This window comes from Paramacrobiotus metropolitanus, unplaced genomic scaffold (genome assembly GCF_019649055.1).
Source record: "Paramacrobiotus metropolitanus isolate TYO unplaced genomic scaffold, Prichtersi_v1.0 Parri_scaffold0000029, whole genome shotgun sequence".
NCBI classification, from domain to species: Eukaryota; Metazoa; Tardigrada; class Eutardigrada; order Parachela; family Macrobiotidae; genus Paramacrobiotus; species Paramacrobiotus metropolitanus.
Genome location: NW_026570249.1, coordinates 968,698 through 992,299, shown reverse-complemented (window position 1 = coordinate 992,299; position 23,602 = coordinate 968,698). Strand labels below are relative to the sequence as shown.

General features: G+C 42.3%; 5 protein-coding genes across 6 annotated transcripts; 3 read left to right on the top strand and 2 right to left on the bottom strand.

Annotated features, from left to right (window-relative positions):
- Window positions 1-1,757: 1,757 nt before the first annotated feature.
- Window positions 1,758-3,248, top strand: LOC129588298 (uncharacterized). The gene is made up of 3 exons (XM_055482464.1): window positions 1,758-1,910; window positions 2,146-2,571; window positions 2,643-3,248. Exons 1-3 carry the CDS (start codon window positions 1,758-1,760, stop codon window positions 3,045-3,047), a joined length of 984 nt encoding a protein of 327 aa, XP_055338439.1. The 3' UTR covers window positions 3,048-3,248.
- A 978-nt stretch (window positions 3,249-4,226) lies between these two features.
- On the top strand, window positions 4,227-6,559 carry LOC129588462 (cation channel sperm-associated protein 3-like). Of its 2 annotated transcripts, XM_055482669.1 has the most exons (3): window positions 4,227-4,334; window positions 4,590-5,165; window positions 5,719-6,559. In XM_055482669.1, exons 2-3 carry the CDS (start codon window positions 4,765-4,767, stop codon window positions 6,470-6,472), a joined length of 1,155 nt encoding a protein of 384 aa, XP_055338644.1. In that variant the 5' UTR covers window positions 4,227-4,334; window positions 4,590-4,764; the 3' UTR covers window positions 6,473-6,559. The 2 variants fall into 2 exon arrangements, with proteins under 2 accessions (XP_055338644.1, XP_055338643.1); XM_055482668.1 differs by lacking the exon at window positions 4,227-4,334 and having other exon boundaries at window positions 4,365-5,165.
- On the bottom strand, window positions 6,513-8,856 carry LOC129588465 (suppressor of cytokine signaling 7-like). The gene is made up of 3 exons (XM_055482672.1): window positions 8,373-8,856; window positions 7,950-8,083; window positions 6,513-7,294 (listed from the first exon to the last, which is right to left on the bottom strand). Exons 1-3 carry the CDS (start codon window positions 8,515-8,517, stop codon window positions 6,797-6,799), a joined length of 777 nt encoding a protein of 258 aa, XP_055338647.1. The 5' UTR covers window positions 8,518-8,856; the 3' UTR covers window positions 6,513-6,796.
- Window positions 8,857-9,021: 165 nt separating this feature from the next.
- Window positions 9,022-12,447, top strand: LOC129588463 (dehydrogenase/reductase SDR family member 12-like). Its single transcript, XM_055482670.1, has 4 exons — window positions 9,022-9,491; window positions 9,604-9,679; window positions 10,059-10,455; window positions 11,842-12,447. The coding sequence occupies exons 1-4, from the start codon at window positions 9,353-9,355 to the stop codon at window positions 12,214-12,216; spliced, it is 987 nt and encodes a 328-aa protein (XP_055338645.1). The 5' UTR covers window positions 9,022-9,352; the 3' UTR covers window positions 12,217-12,447.
- Window positions 12,448-12,501: 54 nt separating this feature from the next.
- Window positions 12,502-21,959, bottom strand: LOC129588460 (oviduct-specific glycoprotein-like). Its single transcript, XM_055482667.1, has 15 exons — window positions 21,395-21,959; window positions 18,956-19,226; window positions 18,474-18,681; window positions 17,926-18,096; window positions 16,835-16,956; window positions 16,468-16,525; window positions 16,341-16,401; window positions 15,455-15,497; window positions 15,109-15,193; window positions 14,893-14,966; window positions 14,578-14,693; window positions 14,281-14,333; window positions 13,855-13,907; window positions 13,422-13,764; window positions 12,502-13,209 (listed from the first exon to the last, which is right to left on the bottom strand). Exons 1-15 carry the CDS (start codon window positions 21,748-21,750, stop codon window positions 12,650-12,652), a joined length of 2,574 nt encoding a protein of 857 aa, XP_055338642.1. The 5' UTR covers window positions 21,751-21,959; the 3' UTR covers window positions 12,502-12,649.
- Between the last annotated feature and the right edge of the window lie 1,643 nt (window positions 21,960-23,602).

The window sequence follows — 23,602 nt, the reverse complement described above, 5'->3', positions numbered from 1 at the left end:
TTCGACAAGCTACAATGGATAAAAAAGATTTCATATTCTACAGCATTGTCTCGACATTGTGCATCATTTTGTGGACGTTGGAAGTGTATGTTCAAATCAAGATGACATCACAGCTGCCTAGTGATCCGGTTATGATCCCTGAAGTCATGTTCAACAAAATTTTTCATAACGTAACTAGCCTACTGGGTGGACGACAAATATACAGAATAACCGGGTACGGACCTTTGACTGTTTAAATAAAAGGGCAGATGTTAAGCTACTCTCAATGTGCAGATCCATGAAGGTATGAGTATGTCAGAAGACAACCAGGAAATAGCAATACGTATCATTACGGTGGACATTCAGTATTAAACAAACCAGTTTTCTCCCTCTCACTAGAGCTAAGAATGTCCTCAATCAAGCCACAACCTGAAGACGCTATGTCCGTTAACACAGAGGAGAAGGACGGTGTGAAGTATTATCATTTTACCGATACTCTGTGCATGGGGTGGCGTGCGGCTAACAAGTCGTTTATGCTTGTACGGGTATGCCCTGGCGGTTTGGTAAATAATGATCCCAATGAAGGTTTTGAACAGTCTGTTGAGAGTATGGATGAGTATGATGTGCGTGTGGCTCGCAAACTTATTAGGATGGAACTCTTCGGTGAGATGCCCCAGACACTTGTCAAATCGATTAATCGTTGGCAACCTGTTGTTCGGGTAATCACTGATGCCAAGCGTAAAGATTTGTTCATCAAAGTGAATGGACGTGCGATGAATAAGCAAGCACAGATCTGTTTTATACGTCCAGCCAATGGTGGACCCGTGGAAATATCTGTATTAGAGTTCCGGATGCTTTGTGCAACTCTCATGACACTGATCGATCAGTAATGGTAAGCGGCATAGTCAGAAGTTGTACAGAAGTAACATAGCCACTCTGAACGTCAGAAGTGTAGCGGTTACACACTTGTATCGCTATCTAGGAAAAACTAAGAGTCTATAATCACATATCTCGCCTTCCTGCAGCCGCCAATATGGAGCGCCTATCTTTACCGTTGTTATGCCTTTCCCATGGCGTGCTATGGTATCACTTAACGGACAACATTCGCGTGGGTGTCAGAATACAAGATGGGCATCTTATTATCGGATCATTAGCAGCTCGTGGATCCAGTTGTAGTTTTATGCAAACCATCGGCGAGTATGATAAAGCAGTTGTTATACGGATGGCAAAGTTGTATGTGGACGGTACAATTCTTCGGATGTGGGATCGGGCTTTTACTTCACGGAAAACTCAGTGCTATCGAATCAGGACCGACACAGGGAGAACCGTTCGGATCCGTCTCAGACCACACTTATGGGACACAAACTGCTTCCGCATCACTAGTGCTGGGGCAGTGCCCTTGGATCTAACTTTTGTTCAGTTTAGTGGCCTATGTGCCAAATTAGCTGTTCTAACACTCTGAATAATTTTTTTTCCTATGAAATAAATAAAAAGCAAAAAAAGTTTCAAAATGCAAAAAAAAGAGGGCGTTGCCCCAAATTAGTGACGGTCTTAGCTTGTCAGAATAATTGACAGACAAGCTGACATCGTCACTATTTTGGGAACCTTTTTTGCATTAAGGATCGGCACTTGGATTAGAACTAGACTGAAAGTCAGCACAATTACTTATAATGGAGGCGGCTTTGGTAGAAGTTAGTTACCCCGGTTTTGAGGGGATCCGAACGTACCGGTTTGGTAATGGTAAAACAATTATTTTCTGGCACTACACAGTCGGTAAAATGGTCATTGCAAATAATATTTCGTCAGCTGACGAGCAAGGCTACACTCAGGCCAAAAAGATTGGAGTGATTCTTACCAAACGAGATCTAGAATTTTTGGAATGGTTGGTTCACATGGACCGCTATTCTCCTGATCTGGACCAAACCGAACATGTTTACAAAATAAACCAAAACCTAGAGATTATTTTGAAACCAGTGACTTCAATGTACACTCCTACTATAGAATTTAGACAATTGGATCGAGCAATTTTGTTGTCAGCATTCACCCTTATTCAAATCTTAGAAGTTGCAAGTTGAGGTATTAATGTGTTTTTGTGACGTTGTTTAATGCAGTACTTGGTTCAAGCGCTGCTGTTATTTCTTGTTACATGTTTTTAATTTTTTCTAGATGAATCCAGTGAAGAAACCGACGAAACCGACGAAGCCGACGAACGCTGTGCAGCAGCGTGTGGACGAGCTCGAGCTACAAGTAGCTCGACTGACCTCGCAAAAAAATACCCTGGAAGCGCGCTGCAGTGCATCGGAGGACAGCTACGCCTCTCTGCTCCGCAGAACCACTGCGGAGCGCGAAAGTCTCCGGGAAAAGGAAGTGGAGGAAGCCAAGCGTCTTGCCGCTGAGAAGCGTGCGGCAATCAAGGAGGTCGCCGAAGGCGCACCTACCGTGGCAGCGGCAGTGAATGCCCCGGGAGTAGCGGCTGCCGGGGTGGCGGTGGCCATGACTGCAACGTCGACTTCAACGTTGCAGCGAGCCGACCTATTCCTGACACTGGACGGTGAAGTCCAGCGTTATTCGAAGCAGTTAATTGAACTGCTGGTGCGTAAATTAAAGTGTACAAAATATATATGTATAGATACATTATATACATATATATGGCTGTATTACAGGGTAAGCAGGAGAAGTGTCGAAAGGTCATCGCGGAGCACGTGAACGCTGCCTTGGCTTTCAACCGTGGTGAAGTGCCACGGACGCTGAAGAAAGAATTCCGCTGGATTGCAGCGGAATATGTCCCCATCTATCCGGACGTTGCCAACCTGGAGCGCGACCAGAAGATCCGGGGGCTGGTTTGGGAGTTGCGTAAGAGTGTGGTGGAGGCCGGCAACAAGGATGCCCAGCGGAAGTATGCGATGCTACAGGAGGAGGAGCGCAACCTGCTGCGCGGTGTGGCCCAGACGTTCGGAGAGTGGCGTGCGAAGCGTCTGCAGCAGTTGTGTGTGCGCCGCTTCGTGGAGCGCAAGCACAACAAGCGAGCACACCCGTACCTGGCGTTCTTGCCTCCCACGGATAAATAATGTGTGCCTGTTTTTGAGCGGAGAAATGGCGGCGTCGGCGGCGGCGGCGGCGGTGGCGGCGACGCGGTGGTGGGTCATTGTCGTTTGTTTGTTACATTGTTATTTTGACTGTTGCGTTGGTATGCAGTAAGTTGTGCATGTAGTTGTTTTTGTCATTAGTGGTGTCGCGCATGTTGGTAATTGCCATTATTGTTTGTTAGTTTTTGTTAGTGGGGAAATTTGTTGTGGTGACGGTAATAATTATTGTATTAATGATAATAAATTAATGCCGCCGACTGTTGGTCTTTGTTAAACAAGAAACGGAAGTAACACGGTACAGCACACACAAACACACACACCCACACACACACACACACACACAAACACACACACACACACACACACACACACACACACCGAGAGAGAGAGAGAGAGAGAGAGAGAGAGAGCTGCCGCCCGGAAGTCCAGGCTATTTGTACGAGCGTGGGCGGGGGATGCTATTTGACGGGGATAAAAGGGGCGGGGGATGCTATTTGACGGGGAAAATCCATGCTCTTTCCCCCGAGTACTCTTCTTATGCTATAAAAATTTTTATATAAAAGCAAAGCTTTGCAATACGTACGGGGTACTTCTAGTGTAAGAAATTTTATGTAATTATCAATGTACTTAAAAAAATATTATTGTACTCGTACAGCACTTAAAAATTTATTTGTACTGCCCTTTCGATTACAAAGGTTAGGGACGAACGTCATTCACTAATCACTGTTGATAGATTTTTGTTCGATGCTCTCGGCGTAGAGTTACGTAGTATTTACAAAAATGCTTGGGTAGATTTGACAGATTGAACTGTCTACCATGGCTCTACCTTGTCCTTGTACGAGTAGTTATGCCGGTAAAAAAAACTATCAAAGAGATTTCCGGTACAAAATTAAAGTAAGTACTTATCGTTAAATAGTACGTACAGCATACAGAAAACAATGTCATTTTAATTTGTAACGGTTTGTACCCCATAATTATTATGATAAATAAATGCTCATACTTAACCAAGCGCTGCAATACGGTAAGAAGCTGTTACCACGGTAATCGTAGCGACGGAAGTCGATAAAATCCGAACTGCCCAGCTGCAAAATATACGGATGTCGATAAACGATGGTGCGATGTCAAACGCAACTTGTAACGTATTTTTCAACAAAATCCGAAAGACTTTTCGAATTTAACGACGGCAGCTCGATTTAACTACAAACGAAGCGGCCTAAACAAAGCTCTTACCCACTTACGCAAAAGCCACTCGCAAATAATTCTGTAACAGTAAGGATTCTGTAACAGTAAGGTATTTACAATTAAATCAACAATATTTTTGCAGATTACACTGTAAACTTCGCAGTGTGCCTTTGCCTTGTGAAATGTCTTAATGTCATGAGACATGTATGAATAAGCTTATTTAATTGCTCAATATGTACAAGACTTAGAAGACTTATTTATATATTACTTCTGTGAATTTTACAGCGGAAGGAGAATTTTAAGAGCAAAACTAATTACACATAATTGTGCATATCAATATAGAATGCAGAGTCCTTAACGAATGCAGTTCGGAAATTTTCAAGCAGCAAAGCGAAGCAATCTGTTTCGATCTGAACATGCTTGCAAAGTTAGAATAATATCAAGTTTTTCATGAATAAATCAGAACCATAGTGTATTGTAACTGGAAATCTGGAGTGACATCCGCCCAAAGGTCACCATGACCGCAACAATGGATACCTCCGCGGACAACGAGCCCATCAAGCTGCGCTCGCGTCTGCATGGGCACATGCTGCAATGGACACATCACTGGTCCTTCAACGGTGCGGTGATACTCACCATTGCCGTCAACGCCATCGTCCTGGCCATTGAGACGACAGACAACCTGGACAGTTGGACGCTGCTGGCCATTAAAGTGCTTAATGATATCTTTCTAGCTGTGTATACTATCGAGTTTTTTGTAAAAATTTATGTGGATCCCACGGGATACTGGAAGAACGGGTTTAATTTATTTGACTTCATTGTGCTGATTTTCACATGGGTGGACTTCGCGGTGACCGTGTCGGCGTCATCGCAAAACTCCTCGCAGTTTGGCTTCGTGAAGGTACTTAGAATTTTACGGTAAGGTCGTATAATGAGGAACACAACATTAATTTACGAAAAAGTAGTATTGCTGCCATTCCAAAACACGTAAAGAATTACTAAATATTTCTACCAAAAAATTGTTTCTCGTATTTTGCGTTCAAGAATTAGTTTTGTTGAATTAATTTGTGTACGAACATAACTACCAACCCTCGTAGTTTACATTGTGAACTTCGACTTTGAAGTATTCGTATAAAAAATTAACGAAAACCTATCAATTTTCTCCGTAAATGAAATATTCTGAATACTTTAAACATTAATTTTTTATCCAGCAAATAATCTAATAACATAGTAAGTTAACTTAGCGCATTTTTTAGTAATGTTTCAAAATGAACTTTACAAAACTTGTGCAACGTATAACTATAATTTATTAGGATAGATAATACGGTAAACCGAAATAACTGATTAAATGTTTACGCTTTTCCATACGGATGGTTTCAGATGTTTGTGATATTCTGCTCTTGTAGCAGTGAATGCATTGCGCGTTTTATATTCTGTATTTTTTCACTAAGCCAGAATCGTTGTGTTAAAGGTTACTGCGTGTACTGCGGACCATCTCCTTCATCCAGAGCCTACAGGTCATCGTCACCGCGCTGATGACCACCATCCGCGAGTACATGCTCAACCTGATGGTCGTCCTCTTCCTCATCATGTTCATCTTCGGCGTCATGGCCTTCTACCTGTACGCGCCCTATTCGGACAAATTCGCCAGTTTGGGTCAGTCCATGCTGGCGCTGGTGACCCTCGTCACCACCGACAACTGGACGGAGATCGAAGCGGACATTGACAGCCAGCCGAGCGCCCGCTGGTTCTGCGTCATCTTCACCTTCATCGGCTCATACATCTTCACCAACGTCTTCGTCTCCATCGTCATCGTCAACCTCACCGACGCCACGCAGGCCTACATCGACGCCGACCGGGCGCAGCGCAAACAGATCGTCGCCGACAAGACAATCGCCATGAATCAGAAACAGAAGGAAGAGGCCGTCAGCTTCCGGTTGTTTTTGGAGCAGGATCGGCGCGCGAAATTCGCTAACTATGAACAGCTGCTGAAATCCGTGGAGGGACTGTTGCAGCATGCGGAGAAACCGGAGGAACGGGTGTTGTGCGGGGATACCAGTCTGAATCTCCTGTTTGTCCAGCAGTTTGTCAGTGTGCTGGACCTGATCGATAATGAGACGTATATACAGCGGAATCTGTACCGGGAGATGGGGAATCTATTGGGATTAGTCGTTGAACAGAAACTGATGAATCAAACATTCACAGAACCTTCCAAAAAGGAATAAACTACCTGGATAAATTACACGACAAACTGAAATTGCACGAATAACTTGTATTTATTTTCATCTTGTACAATGAAACGAAAACAGAAAAGTAAACGGGAAATCTTAAAAGCTAGAACGTTATAAAATTACGTAACGAATGCGGGTTAAAAAAATCAAAAACTAGAATCGGGTAAAAACAATCTCACCGCGAAGAAGCCCCAAGCAGTACTCAAATGGAATGGAAAATTTCAAAACAGTACAAAGATAAAAACACGCCCTCACCATACTGTGACATTACAGTTTGGTCAAACAACCATTTCTACACAACATAAAATACCCTTCTAGCTAGACCGGAGGTCCATTCCGATCAAATTCGACAAAATATTGCGGTTGTCGTAAGTATTTCTTCAATCCCAACGGTATGGGCAGAACGACGACACCGTCACGATCCTTGATATTCTGCATAATGGTGTAGCGACACAAATGCTGCAGCGACTGCACCGTCCGACGCCGCGACAGCGGATACAGCAGCAGAATCTGAGTGGCGTCCACACCGGGCCGCGGCCGGGTCATAAACTGCATTTTCCCGGTGCGGGAATGATCCACGGCATTCTCGATGAAATCCTTGATGTTGTCGGATTTGTAGTGGTGGATTTTGCGGAACATAAAGGAACCCTTGGAGTATTCGATACGGACGTGGCCCACTTTGCCGTCGTATTTACAGGAAAGACTGAAGAGAAAATTCTCATCCGTACTATCACGCACTAGAAATGTCCCGTCCACTTCATTCTCTAGAACGGTCTCCGCGACGGCGGCATTAATGGGACCCCAGTACCATAGTGACTGCAAAAACAAAAAAAAAACCACATTAGATCGTTACAACAAATTTAAATTAAACCACCTAAACAGCAAAAAATCGTTACAACAAATTTAAATTAAACCACCTAAACAGCAAAACTGATTCCTAATTCGAATTTATTTCAAGACAGTTTTTTATTATTCTAAAAAAACTCAAGATCTAGATTATAAAACCGCAAATGTTTTGCTTTCACGTCACTACTTGTAGGATTAAAAAGATTTCTGATCGACAACGATAGTACGACTACTGCCGTAGTGCAAACTTCAAGGAACTGATAAATATCGCCACACTGGCCTTCGCGCGTTCTGTGGGCATCACATCCTGTCGTTTTACGAATTTGCTTGGTATTTCCATCGCGGAATTGACGCCTTTACACTTAACACACTGCTTGACTGGGCTCTACTCCATCGATTATGCAGAAACGCCGTAAACGACTTTGACTCACCAAAAATCTGCTAAAGAGCCTCAACGACTTCCACGAAATAGCTAACTGAGATTTTTTTTACAAAAAAGCATTTTCCAAAATCATCATCCCGTAAACTCAGAAACAACATCAAATAAAACTGAAATAATAAACGAAAATTCAGAAAATCAATGAAAATAATAAAAATCACAATTACGACCGGGCTCAGCACCTACCTCTTGTGCGAGACGAATGCTGCGGGCAGCATTCAATTTCTGCAGGTGCTCCGCAATTTCCGGAACCAAGTTCTCGTCGGGAATTACTGATGGCAGATACGCATCGGCGATATCGTTATTATGCTGCCCGATACCTGAAAAAAATTTCCTCATGTAAATTTCCTCATCAAAGATAGAAGGTAAACTTTTGAACAAATAAACAACTTCGGTGATTATTTCAAATATCAATATTCAATTTGCATTAATCATGCAGTAATTTGATATATTATGAATTTAATCAGCAGGGTATTCATAATATTACCAGTAAAACAGCGGAACTTTGAATAGAAATTTTAAAATATCAGTACATGATGCCAGTATGTAATGTAAAATCAAAAAATTAACGATGGAACGGTTGAATCGCTGTGTTATTATGTCACCTACCCACGCTCCGACCTCGAGAAAGCAGAGTGTGGCTGCCATTCATCCGTGGCTGTGCATCCACGATCTGGTTGAGACGAGGCTCAGAACTGGTCTTCCGCAGACCAAAAAATTTCCGGAGTGCTTTACGCAGAGATCGAGCAGCCATGTCTACGGAATGCTGGGCCGTGAGATTGCCTTGTTCTGCAGACAGTACGAAGAAACTCCAGGGTTTTCTGCCCAGAAGGATAAGAATAAATCAAGCCATCGCTCACGTCGATTCACGCTTTACTGGAATCTGTCAGATCGACTGGCCAAGCTGCCAGTCGATAGATCGCTGGATTCATAACAAAACTTCAAAAATAAAACGATCATCTAAAGAACAATGGAAAATGATTGTTAAAAACGGATTTAAAAAAAGCAAAGCTGGATGAAAAGAGAAAAACAAGGGAAACATGAATTTACGACAGACGAGCCCAAACAAAATCACACGCAACGCGGATTCGATCGTGAACGAATTACGAAACAAGTGAGTTAGCAAAACCTGGTGGTGGGCGTAGCGCGCGAATGTACAGACAGGGTCATTGTATGGCCTACCAGGGGCCGGAAGTAACCGTGGCCACTCTGCTGCCCGCTACGCTACATTTTTGCAGTGTGATCGTGGGAAAACCGACAAGCAGCAGTCGACGACGATTCAACAGCTGATTTGCATAGATTTTGGATTTTGAACCGAAGATTTTCCCGAAATGTTGTGGGTTTCCTCGTTTAAATAAGACTTACGGAAATTTCTTCAGTTGTATCTTCATCTCTGTGTGTATCACGCTGAACTTGAACTTGAATTTTGTTTTGGGTGACTGGAATTTTTGATTTTGGTTACTTCGAAGTTCCCGAAGAAATCTCGATCGAACGTTGTGATTTTTTTGAGTTGTTGACGTATTGTTGGCTTGAAACACGCGAATAACAGGATTGATTCTTAAATTTTGTTCTTGTGGACCGCTTGAGAAATGAGTTGGTTTCGTGGTTCAGTTTTCTCCGTGAAGGGAATGTGGCAGTTCACGAAAGGCGGATTTGAACGAGCTCGAGCAAATTTCCACGATGAAGAGATGACGGTCGCCTGCGATAACCGTGTGTTTATCATCACTGGTAAGTCACAGAGACTGAGAGAGCGTAGTGAACACTCGTACCGAAAACCGCCTGTTGCATTCCACCATTTTCCTGTTCCAGATAAAAAATGTAAGCCGTTTTCGTATTTTAGGTGCCAACAGCGGTATTGGCCGGGCTATTGCTGAAGAACTAGTGCGTCGCGGAGGGAACGTGCATATTGTGTGCAGGTAAAAAATGAACCTGCATTGAAATTTGAATTTGAAATTTGAATTTGAATTTTGAATTTTGAATTTTTTTGTTGACGTCTTACATTCCTGATGCAGTTTACAGGTTTTTTAATGACTGTAATTTCTTGCTTTTTTTATATGTTGTTTTTAACTGTAAATGAACCTATTTTTAAGTTAAATTTTGATTTTTATAATTATGATTTTGTTTAAGCTTTTTTGATTTCTGATTCAGCTTTGCCGAGTTTGTTTTTAATTTTTGTACCATGGTTTTGCCGCTTGTTTGATCTAACGACGAAGTTGGTTTGATTAGAAATTTTTGGGACTGATATCGTAAGTTTACCCTAATGTGTACGTATTGGTTGAAAATTATTTTGTGTAGAAATCCAGATAAATGTGCCGAAACTGGACGGCATCTTCGCCAGCTGAACGGATCGGCACAAGTCACCGAGCACGTGGTTAACATGAGCGAAATGTCGGCCATCCTTGAATTCACGGAGCGTTTCAAAAAAGTCATCGGCAAGCTGGATGTGTTGATTAACAATGCCGGCGTACTGTTGGACGAGCAGATTAACTCCAAGGAAAAATTCGACGTCAGTTTCGCCACCAACTCGCTCGGACCGTACGTCCTCACGCGCGAATTACTGCCACTGCTGGAGCAGAGTGCGGATGCGCGCGTCATCACCATGAGCAGCGGCGGAATGTACAATGAGAAGTTGGATTTGGAGGATATTCAGAGTATCAACAAGGGATTTAATGGAACACGAGCGTACGCGCAGGTACGGTGCATTTGCCATTTCTCTCCAATTTTTTTTCTATTTTCTGCGGTTACGTTGCAAAAGAACTCTAGTTTTTCAAAACTGATTACCTAAAGTTTAGTGGAAGATTTAATGATAATTATTATTATTATTCCACCAAGAGCAGACAACCCGCTTAGCAGGACTTCAACGTCTGGTCGCTAAAAAAAAGACTTCAACAGTGAATAACTTCAAAACAGATCTACAGTTCGGAGAGCAAATTTGAAAAAACCGATGCCATCAACACTAAGTATCTGCATGTTGACTTTCTTAATGCGCTCAAAGATGTCCTTCAGCCGCATGGCCAGCGTGCCTTCTCCGATCTTCATTTTCGCTCTTGCGGCAATTCTCGTCGGATTCCGTAGGTTGTAACGCGCTCCCATATCCGTGAAATTAATCATCTCGACCATATACGACGGTGGATGGTACGCTTCGTGGTTGTAGATCTTGTACAGCCACACCGCTTCAGACTGCTTCCAACGGTCGTACACCGGCAGGATGCGCAGTTTCTGATACAGCTCGGGTGTAACCCGCTCCTTGTAATCAGAAATCGCCCGCAGTGCTTTCCGCTGTGCCCTGTCCAGTTTGCCACGTAAAGCCGAAGATGCCGGAGACCACGTATCCGACGCGTAGTCAAGATGTGGCTGCACACAGGCATGGTAAAGGCTCCTACGCTGAGGCATGTCCAGGCCGTCTTTCGCGCGGTTTATCATTGCGATACCGTAGTTGACTTTCCGCAGTATGTGATCAAAGTGATTGCTCCACTTTAGGTTGCGATCGATGTAGACACCAAGATACTTCACGCACTTTTCTTCATCCATTTGGTGGCCATTGATCGTAAGCACTGGGGAAGTTTGGCTGTTCTTTGATTCAGTACAGATGTACATGAATTTGCACTTTTTTTCGTTGATGCAAAGAGTGTTCTGTGCAAGCCAAGCCGTTGCATTTTTGACCTGGATGGCCAATTCCGCTGCAGCTTCCACTTTCGTGCTGCCAATACCGCGCCTTGGATTCAAGAATTTTATCGTGGCTTAAAGGTTTCAACTTTCCCAAAGTATGCAGCTAAGAAAATCGTTTTGAAGCAGTTTAACTGAATATTCTCTTAGTTAAGTTATGGGTGCCTTTGATGTGTTACATTAGAGCCTTTGCCGCACTTATCTGTAATCGTTGAATTCGGTCTAGAAGTACCATGAGTAATTTGGATCTTTTCTATCCACCCGTCTTTGTCATTTTCGTCAAGTTGTAGTGACTGACTAGCAGAAGCGTTTTTGGGTGGGCGCATCAAAATAAAGATTACAGGGCACTTGTATTATTTACGGAATTTCTGCTTTAATATTTAGGTAAGTCACTGACGTTTGTTTCTTATAGCAAAAACGTCAGGAGGTCATCATGATGGAGCAGTTTGCTCTGAAGCATCCCAAAGTGCTTTTCACTTCGATGCATCCCGGCTGGGTGGATACCCCGGGAGTGGAACGTTCTCTGCCAACCTTCTATCAAATGATGAAGAACAAACTACGAAAACCGGCGGAAGGCGCCGACACCGCCATCTGGTTGTCCACCGTGCCGCGTAGCCATTCCGGAATTGTTAATGGGGGATTCTACTTTGATCGGCAGTCAGTGTCCAAACACTTGCCGTTGGCCTGGACGCACAGTGCACCGGAAGAAGATGCGCAGCTAATGACTATGCTGGCAGACTTTACCATGCAGGCGTTGCGAACAAAAGGCATTACTGAGGCCACTTAATTTGACGCTCAATTGATGCTTTGTCATAGTGATTTAGTCTGCTGATTGGTACGTTGCCTCCAGTTTTCTTGATTCCTCTACGAATTTACTTACCTGATTGCTTTTTTGCTCGCACAATTTGCGTATGAATTGACGGCTTTTTATTTCTTTTTACTTGACTAAGAATATTGACCCTGCATGTCCTGTTAGGCAGTATTTGAAAATTTATTGATTAAATAAATCTAATTTCGATTCGGGGACAATTGTGACTGCTGAAGGCTTTTTTCGACTTTTTGTTCATCGTTTATTGGAAGTCTTTGCAGGTTTTACGAACTAGGAGATCACAACACCGGCAGATGTAAATAGTTGTTTTTTTTTTCAGTTGAACCCACGCGCTGCGCTGTTCCGTTGTAGAAAGACAGTTTAAATTAAAAACTTAAATTAACAAACTGATTTACGATTGCTCAGGCATAGCCACATTCCCGCTAACAACACACTTGAGATATAACGCAGTAAATTTGGTATTATCGGGACAAGTGTATTCCTGTACACTTTTTCCCAGCATACCGTCTTGTACGCAAAGATACGAGACATTTTCTCCCGCCGTGGTCACCGGGAGATTGGGCCGGCATTTGACCGCCGTGGCGGATTTGGACGCTTTGCCGATGTAGATGGGTGATTTGGAAATAAAGGGATCTTTGGTAGCGGTCATAATTTTATCACTGATTGGGCACTCGACGATACTGATAGGATCCTGGCAGACGACGCCGGCGCCGCACCACAGATCGGAGCTCTCGTTGGCAAAGGTCATGGAGGGGAAAACGATGCAGGCGGCCTGGTCTTTGCAGGATTTCTCCGAGGAGACGCAGCGTTGGGCGGTCTTAGGCTTTGCCGGGGTGATGACGGTGGATTTATCCAAACCGGCAGCGGAAGCGGCAGCACGGGTCAGCGGGAACGGTTCACCGCAGAAGCCTTTCGGGTCGTCCTCGTCGATAGTGAACATATAAACGCCGGCTAGATAAATCGCAAACGTAGCTTATAATTTTTTGCCGTCAAACGCCTTTTTTTGAAAGAAATTGTATTTCTGTCTGCTTAATTTTATTAAATATTGCAAAATTTGTGTTAAGTAAAATTTATTTACTGTATAAACAACAAAATCTATATAAATTTGTGTACGAGGGTGTTAAAATTAGAAAGACCTTTTTATTCACTGTGGAACGTCTTACCGAGTCCGGATTTTTTAGCATAGTCGACCTTTCCCCGCACGCTGATTTCGTCCTCGTACATAATGATTTGGTCGGCGCTGTACGCATAGGGAACTTTCATGAAGGGATCGCGGACAATGGTGTAACCGCCAGCTTGCAGCCGCGAACACACTTCGGCATAATACAGGAAGCCGGGCGCTTGACTGACCGCTCCCCGGATACCGTCGCCGCTGAAATTACCTGCGTAGCCTTGATTCGGCTGGACATTGGGTGGCATCTTGTATGTACGAGCAAAGGTGGGAATGCCGAGAACGAGTTTTGCGGGAGCGATGCCGGCATCGATCCACATTTGAACACCGTTATCCTGTCAGGAAAAAATCTTGTTAAACCGGCAGGAGCGATCATTATGAAGCTTCATGCATATATGCTGTATGCAATGTATGGTATGACTTACCGCACTAGCTTTTTCTTCCTCATTGAAAAGCGGTGAGGGGTGCATGATTGTGCCTGAAAAGTAAAACGAGGTTTAATTTGATCCCATTTCAAAATAGTATTAGTACTGTGCAATAACACAAACCAAGAAGGAAAAACGTGATTACAACAAGTACTACAGTTACAATTAATTCTGTACGAAGTATATCGTTTCTTCTACCATTTTTATCAGTCTTACGACATGTAGTAAAATAAGCAGCGGTAAGCTACGTACAATATTAATGAGCGCTGTTCTGGTATTATTCGTGGCGCTACTAAACTCTCTTTCTGTCAATATGTATCGTAATGCCGTATCTTGCGCACGATTTTTGCATTATCCAACTATACGCTCTAGATCTACAGTGTCGTCATGATCATTTTTCCAGTTAATCAGTTTATGTACACGTACCGTTCCAGTATCCGGCGAGATCATAAGCTATGAGATATACGAGATCGGCGGTCCTAGAAAACGAGAAATAAAGAGATTATCATGCATCTCCAAAACTACTCGTATATTGTTTGATCCAGGATGCCACTTCTGAAAAGCCAGAATTATTTAAGAATTTAAAACTACTCGTATGCGCTAACATTTGCGTAGGTTGATAAAACACCGCTGGAACCGAATATAAGGAGTAGATAAAGTGCATGGAGATACCTAATAAACCCGTCAAGATTAATTTTATTTCCTGATTCCGTCATTGCTTACTTATCAAGCACTTCGGCGTTGTAATTGTGAAGATATCCGGGCATGGCTGCCACGGTCACGCCGATGAAAAGTTTTGCCTCACCGCTGGGTACCGCATCAAACGTGTCGCGCATTTCCTGTAAGATAAAACTGCGATTGGTGAAATTTCAAAATTTACAAGTAATTATTGTAGTGGTACATTATTTTTAACGCCTGCATATAATATCTGTAGGTTAGCATACGTGTTAGTTGTGTACACCCGGTACAATAATTTTTTGGATTTATGAAATTAAAAACTAGTTTGAATCGAGGGACTAGGTGCATTAATGCGTGTACCGTAAGCAACAAGGCAAAATTTTCATAATCTCCAGTCGCACCTCCTCTGACTTCGACACCGGGTGTCAGCCAATCTGCATCAAAGCAAATACTTGAGTATTGCACCGGAAATTTTTGGATAGCGGGTTATGTGTTCAGACAACAGTTAAAAATTGTATGAAGTTAAGTGGTATATATGTTTATGCCACTCATGTTTTTTGCAAATTAAAATCATACCAATCCAAATTCCATCTAGATCGTTGTTATGGCAGAATTCGATAACACTCTGAATAAATACCCTGCGACCTTCCGGGGATGAGAACTGAAAGACAAGAAATTTGTATACTCGCTTCTCTTCAACAACATCTGAATTGGTAACTGCACCTAAATCTATACGATATGCATAGTATCGTTGAGACGTCCGTACAATGCAAACACCGCGGTATCTACACAGCTAATTAAGCGCAACCTTTACCGGTGTTAGCGGCGTACAGACACGTGACCAAATTAGACACTTGGAAAAATTTAAGCTAAACTAATGCAGTACATGTTGTGGGAGTAATGAACTCCAACATAAAATTACCGTTGTGCTAAAAATCCATCCTCCAGAATTCCATCCACCAACCCTGGACAACAGTATCCAAGATAAATGCAAATTTTATAGGTTAATAACAGATTTATATCGTGTTCTTTGCGAAGCCCTTAGTGTGCTGGGCAAGCCAATAAAGGATCTTTTTAAGCTTTTAGGCTAAAAAGGTTTGGAGAGAGACGAGACAAGCGTGTTTGGGTGGTACACATAAAACCGCTTGATGCCGGCGCTAAGGCTACTTTGGTTCCACTTTCTAACCTAATTTTAAAGCGGGAGCCGTGAGAATTCTGAGGATCGAAATAAAAGATTAGTTTAATTTAAAATAATAATGGCTTTACAGCTTGCGTCTACGCAGGTAGTTAAGTAATTAATGGTGAACGGATGCGGATTGCAGGTGATTGACTGGTGAACAAATCTTTCGGAAATATCGATGACCGTTGATGAGACATTACCGACAGTCGTGACACATCAAAACAGATATTTCTTAATCGAACAATTAACTAATTGTATCGTTTTTCTGCTAATAAAAAGGGTCATCTTCTCTCAGTATGTTTATAAACTGCAGTCGAACGGCTTCAGTAGCCCGATGTTCTAAATAGAATGAGCAGAAATGCTGATACCACGGTGTCTGCCACTGTAACTTATCGCTACCACAGCCATCTCCCATGTTAGTCTGTGACCTTGTGATTAATGCTCTGCGCGTTTTTGCACATCGCCGCTGCTGTCAGTTAACGACGTTTTAATTGCCAAGTAAACAAAACTCTAGAAAAGTCCTGCTTGCTTACTTTAAAGAACATTAATTTTACAACTATTCTCGTATAGCGTATTATAATTTTAATGCATCGGTGCGCGCATGCTGAGTTTGTTATCCTGTACGTACCCAATAAGAGCCTTCAAGTTGGGATTTTTCTCCTTCAGTCCAGCAAATTTGGCAATATTGCCTAAAATAAAAATTAGGTCCTGTTTTCCCACATGCCGCAGATTCAATACGCCGTAGTACTCCATACCCATTCCTTCGTTCTCTTTATCATCCAGCGCCGGCTGTAGTGTAAAAATTTTGTTTTCCTGCAAAATTCAACACGATAAAGGAGCGGTACATGACATATTATAAACCTATATAGGTACAACAAAATTGCGTTTTATGGGTAACTTTTATCGTATTATCTTTCTTTCCAGTGGAAAGCTAGCCATCTTTTTGCAACATAAACTGACTGTTCGGATATGAACTGCATCACATAACGGAATGAAGAAGAGCTAGGGTTCTTACACAATTTTATGTATGCAGTATAAATAATTTATGGGTACGTACTTTTTCCAGATGCATATAGGAACCAATCATAGCAATTAAAATTAAAACCAATCACACATACTTACATAAATACTGGTGTAAGTGTAGACAATATGAGTGCAGTCATCCACGGGAATATCATTACCGGCCATCCTTCCAATTGGTCGGCGAGTAGCTGCCCAGGAACTGTAGATACAGGTCACCACATCTAAACGTTGGGATGCCGCCATCAAGCCATTTATCAAACAACAAAATATAATTCCCGCTCCCGCATAAGTTTGCATTTTCAGAGCTTGCATTGTGTAAGGCTAAATATATTTTAATATAATTATGTATTGTTATTATGCAACCGTAAAATAAAGCTTTCAGCTATGTCGCATGCATCAGCTTGGACAGTAATACTGATTTTAATAAATGCTACAACAAAAAGAACGTTTATTCTAAGTGTAGGATCTTCATCAGCGCATTGTGTATAAGTAGAAAATGATGAACGATCCGTATTTTTATACAGAATCGTAACTATCTGGTGTATCAATGTCTGATAATCATGGTCGGCGATTTTACTGCGAATTGTAGCCAACGGCATTAACCGTTACACTTAATCCGCGAATCATCAGAGAAAAATATACGTTTTAGCCTAATAATGCCTTTAATTGCCCTAATAAAATTTGTACTACGCTGATTATTGTAGAAATGATTTACGTTATGAGGCGTTGTCACCATCGTATACGAAAATGTGCACCAAAAATTCGTTAGTTTTGCAGTAAACTTTGGATTGTTGCTCCAAAATGTTATAAGTATAAAAATTTGCGTTGCAGCGGTTTTAACGAAATCAAAATATATTTACAGTAAAGTACAGTCAAAACAGTTGGAAAGCTTGATAGTTTTAGTAAAGGCAATGCTTTCAGTCGATCAAGCTTGCACGATGCAAGTTTTAATAAATCGTGACGAATTACGGTATCATAAAAAGTATTACGCCGGTGTGACACTTTTATGTTTACCGTTCTCTACGTAATATCATATAAATGGAATAAAGGAGATTGTTAGTTTTTAAACTGTTCGACCAGAATGCGCTTATAAAATGCCGAATGTACCTATTCCAGTTTTTGGTGTAATATAACAATATCTTTTCGAACACATCAGCAGAAAAAGTATTCAACGACAGATACGTACATACCTCCTGCGCCTAAAGATATATTTAAGCCTTTGGCCGGTCGTGGTGGTCGTGGCGCTTTGGTGCCTTTTAGCTTAGTTACCGGCGTTTTAGTTGGTGTTGGCACAGTGGCAACGTCTGTTACTTCGTTAGGGAGTAATTCCGTGGACACATGAGAGGATGCTGTTGTTGCAGCTGTAAGTAAGTAAAATGACAGTTTAAAGTTGCAATACAGAACCTTGAAAATCATCGCTTTTCTTGTTAGAGCAGTTGTTCGAGAAAACTAATAATACTGAGCCCGAATACTACCATCACAGATCATACGTTTTCAATTATGCTGGTAGATTTTAGCGTTTACGAACTCCAAGGTTACCATTGCTATTGTTGAGAGATATGTGTTTCGCATAATAATAGTGAAATTGCGCGGTAATTTTGCTAGGTACACGTACGAACCGAGTACTACAAATGCAAATGCACTCTAGAATTAACAGACTAGCACTGCAGACAACTTTCCAGTGCCAGTCAGTTTCATTGTTTCACTAGCCTAGCGTATATATAAAAAATGACCATACCTTTTCCGTTACCGGAAGCGGTGGAGGATTCCACAAGAAGTGGTCCACTTGTGCACGTTGTGCAAAGTAGGGTTGACTCTTCCACATCTCCACCGCTCGTGACTCCTTTCGGCGCTTCTGTGGTATCGGCTTCGTAAGTATGGGTTGGTTCTGTTGTATCAGACGGCTCGTAGTACGATGTAGTGGTCGGCAACCGAGTTGTTGTCACCTTTATAAAAATCGGAGAAGAGCATACGCATCTGCACGTTTGTAAATGTGTCAATTTTCGCATTTCCGATGCATAAAATACAGAGGAAGAATCACAAAAGCGATGGTCTCTTAAATCTAAGCGTTTTCGGCCGCACACACAATATAGTAAAATATATTGTCGAAGCCACTACTGTAAATACATAGCATGAAATTGAAATTTTGGAGCTATACACACTAAGGTTCGACTAATACACTTGCTGCAAATAATGCGGCACTTCATAAGTCGTCCGTACCGGTTCAGTTGGTGCCTTTGTGTAAACGGCCGGCTTAGGTGGAACTTTGGTGAAACCGAAAACATAAGGTGTTCTGGAATTGCGATGGGGCGGCGCAGTAACAACCTTCTTTATCTTCCACGGCTGACTTGTCCGATTGACATAGGGCAAATTAGGAAACGCCGGGTTGCCAAAATTTGGCAACTCGTAGTCTTCAGGAGCATTTTCAAACAGCTGCTCGCTGGTATCAAGATATAGCCGCGAATTGGCAAAATTTCGCAGCGCCACCCACCTATGACCGAAGGAGCAGTAACATTCAAAACATATTTAATTTTTTGTTATTCACATTATAGCAATATACTGCATTTATTATACCATTTTTTTTGTAGGTAGTAACTACTTACTTTCCAGCTTCTCTGGTGCCCGAGGATTATAGGATATTCGAAATTCTCTATGCAGTACATTTTGAATCACTTGCGCGCGTATTCGATTTAGCTAGCTGTTATGAATTTGGCTGCCGTTACACAGCATATACGTAATTAGGCTGTCTGAGAAGTCGTCGCAAGTTTTGCAGGTGTTTGTATTGCTTTGAATTAATCAATGTCGAAAATCGCGATTTCTGTTATGTTGTAACTTGTAGCAAGATGTTAATGAGTTTATTATATACTGAGTTGTCAAGACTTTAGTGATTTGTTTAGTAATTTGTTAGTAGTTTTTGAAAAGGGTGTGATAATCAGTTCAGCGCGGCGCAAGGTATTGTTCGACTGAAATTTCAGAATAGGATACCGGGAATAAATTTTTACAAAGTTGACGCTCTACTATCTACACTATCACATAATTAGCAACATTCAGCTGATATTTCGCGAAAACTCAACGTTTTTACAATTTATTGCACTGGTATATTTACCGCATTTAATCGTAAAATTAGGCAATACCGATTCTGCAGCTTATAATTACAATATGAGCTGTGTAATACGGTACTGCCATCGGCATCCCATGTATCAATTATCAGACTAATTATCTGACGTAATGCCGAAAAACGAGGAGCCTCGAAACGGTGCAACACTAAAGAGCTAATGCAAGTAGTAAATACAAATGCGAATATCACATAATAATCACGACACATATGCTGAAGCCTCGGCTCACCGTCTTGAATTTTTGAAAACTTTAAGAGATCTAACGCTTCATACCAGCAGATTTTATATATACTGACTGCAGCACAGCATCTCAGTTTGTGTTGTTGAATTGCCGCCAAACAGTTCTGTAGCAAAATACTGTCTGTCTCTCAAAACAACGAACAAGATGAAAGCTTGTTTTTTACGCATGATTTTATGTGCAGCCACACACAAAGACGCGACTAGATACGTATCACAATAATTTCGGCAGATCAATAAACTGCTTTCTAGAGCCCTGCGCGAGCGCCGAGCCTCGGCTCGGCTCGCGAGTGCTCGCCGCTCACGAGCCGAATGAGCGAACAACTGTCTGTATTGTCAGTTTTTTCACGAGCCGAGCCGAGCCGAGTTGTTGGTTATTGACCAACGAGTGAGCCGAGCGAGCGGCGCTCTGGGAGGGCGAGCGAGCTGAGCAGTACTTTTTTTACGGCCCTTGAAAAACTGCACTACTTGCAAAATCTGCCACATACTTGGTGACGCTACTAGTCACTCTGCAGCATCGGTCAATGTATACCTAACCGAAAATCGCGGCCTTGAACAATCTCTACAAAAAGTACCCATTAGTTTTGCCCCATCTCAATACGCTGTTGCTCGTTGGTCTGCACCGAGCGGGGTTTGTTTCCGTATAAATCAATAATACCCTTGCGTCTGCCAGTCAGAGTTTCGACTGTAGAGCATCTTAGTTATCGAAACCGATAAAATGGGATAAATTCAGGATCTGAAAACTGACAAAACTTGCTATGCCCACATGACAAAAATACCTGCGTTGGTAAAGACTACTTTATCTGAATGAAAATTTAAAAATTAAAAATGCAGTAATTTTTTATTAGTTTGCTTCCGAGTTAAATGAGCAGAAAAACTGATTCGGTTTACGAGCCGAGCGATCTGAGCAGTGAGACATGCCGAAACGAGCCGAGCGAGCGAGCAAACGAGCTAGCACGAGCGAGCTGAGAAAAAATTTGCGAAAGTTAAACTACCGCGAGCGAGCGTGAAGCAAGCATTTAGCGCTCGCGCAGGGCTCTACTGCTTTCGCTACTGCTCCGAATCATCCAATAAACTTTGATCAGGAAATTTACGAGCACTTGTCACTTTATAGTTAATGACGCTAGATGCGCTTAGTGCATACAAAGATACTCGTACTTAATAAAAAAAGAGCACTAAAACTCACGATCACTCTGAAGACGCTAACAGCTTTTGCGCTTAGTAATTGCGGTTTTACAGCTGCAAATGTTTCTGACTGTTAACGTGCACAGCAACTCGAAATATGTACTTAAAAAAGCTCCCTTACTTTTGGCAGTCCACGTTGTACCAGTAATCACACACCAGCGTGATCTGATTGAACACCGTCGGTGACGCACACAGAAATTTACTGGTCTTCCCATCGCGTTCACACCGGTAAAACACCTGACACTCGTAATTCTCATCCGCATAATATCCCGCTTGTTGTTCCGCCCGGCAATCATAGGTGGCGTTGTCGGGAATGGCGATCAGTTTGGGCGCATTGGCCATAGCGCCGCTTTTTAGCAGCGCCATGACCTGCGCCCCATTGGGCTGCGGTTTCAGCAAATCAAAGATGGTCTGTCCCGATGCACAGCCAGCCCATATCACTGCCGTCAACACGGTGACAATCACAGCGTTATCCATATTGTAAAATCTCGTGTGACCAAATGATATTAGTATTACATCGACCAAGCGTCTATCGGATCGATCAATGAAATTTAAAAATTACGTTGACCGTGATATATTTTTCGGTTCTTGTTTTAGCGATTACGACTGCGCTGAGCACTGGCGAACGAACCGCATTTGTGCCTGCTTAATCGGTATAGAAACTTTAGAATGTGCCACAATACCCGACCTGCACACTCAGTGTTACAGTTCGTTTTCCGTTGGTGAGAATTTTTATTTTATGTAACAATGCCCTGGTGGCTTTATAATTAGCCGCTTAAAGGCTGTATGCATAAATTTTCTACCCATTGGTTTAAAGTCGGCTGATTGTCGGCATCATTAGTTGTGGACGATTTATGATGAGTAAGAAACGTAACGGTAGCTCCATAATTTATACAATCGCGTGAATTGTAACGAGTTCAAGACCGCCATGGTTACATAATCGTTCGGATAGGTTTGGTAACCGGTTATTCAGTGTCTTTGGTATTCTGCATAATACGGAATATGCAATCGTTAATGTGTTTTGCATAGTTGATAAAACGAGCTTACAACAGAAAGTTTTTTATGCAATAAAAGGTGCGTTTTTATATCTTTTACCTAATACACCTACAGAACAGCAAAATTGAGCGCTATGGTCGATCTCACCGGCACACAGTTTGCAGCCGGCGAAATGCCTTGCAAGCGGTGCAAATGATGCCTTACTTTGTAGTTTGTACAGATTTCTTCGCGGTTGTACTCGTATAATATGTCGGGTATGATTTACAATTAGGTATGCGCATGAGGATTGAACAGTCTGTTGTTAAAGCGAGTAGTAGTGCGTATTTTCTTTTGTTAATCTGGAACAACGGGCTTTAGAAAACCACAAACGTTTGATCAGCCGTACTGTTGTCCTTAGCGCGCCACTTGACGAACCGCGAGACGACCAGAAGATCGTATATTGCACGAGTAGCAAATTTCGGCAGCAGGTGCCTGCGGTACGATTATCTGGAACTGGAATACAGTACAGTATGTGTAATAACGCGCTGTTTTTCTGCAGGCCCTTCTGTGCCGCAGTGCCGCGCCACGTAAGATTGAACATACTAAATCTTGTTACTTTACATACAGAAGATCTGTACTCTGTACATACGCGCGTGGTTCACTTTGTTACCCAAAAACAAACTTGGAAGACGGGATTATATTCGTTTCTCTTGCATGCATATGTACAGAGCACATGCACTAAAAACTGTACAGAACGTAGCTTTTTATTGCAAAAGAGTTCTTCGGTTGTAACCAAAGCAAATTAAACTGCACGACGACAATTCCAGAAACGACGGAATTCCGGCGTAGATAGATGAAAAACCAGACAGTTGAATATGCCCGAGGAATATTGTAATATGGTGCCGGCAAGACCATAACCACTGCTGTATAGCAAAGGATTAATGTACGTAAATAAAAAACGCAGACTGTTTGGCAGCCAGCACAGCATGACAATGATGACAAGGAGAAAAAATACACGAATATGCTTCCTTTCGCGATTGCGTTTCGAGTATAGAGAACTGTGAGCGCTGCGATAAAGTTTTCCATTAATTTGGACATCTACCATAGAGTTCGGATGACCTACAAATATATTATGAACAGATTACGTAACGTACGTATATACGTACATCAGCATCTTCTCCAAATGTTTTTTATATCATTATGGCTGCACGGGTGATATTTTTGGGTCCGCACGGGTGTTGGCTGCGTGCACGGAGTTTGGGAACGGGTGTTGGCTGCGGGCACGGGATTCCTACACGGGCGTTGACTGCGTGCACGGGGAATTATTTAAATTTTTAATTGAAATTTAATTGTA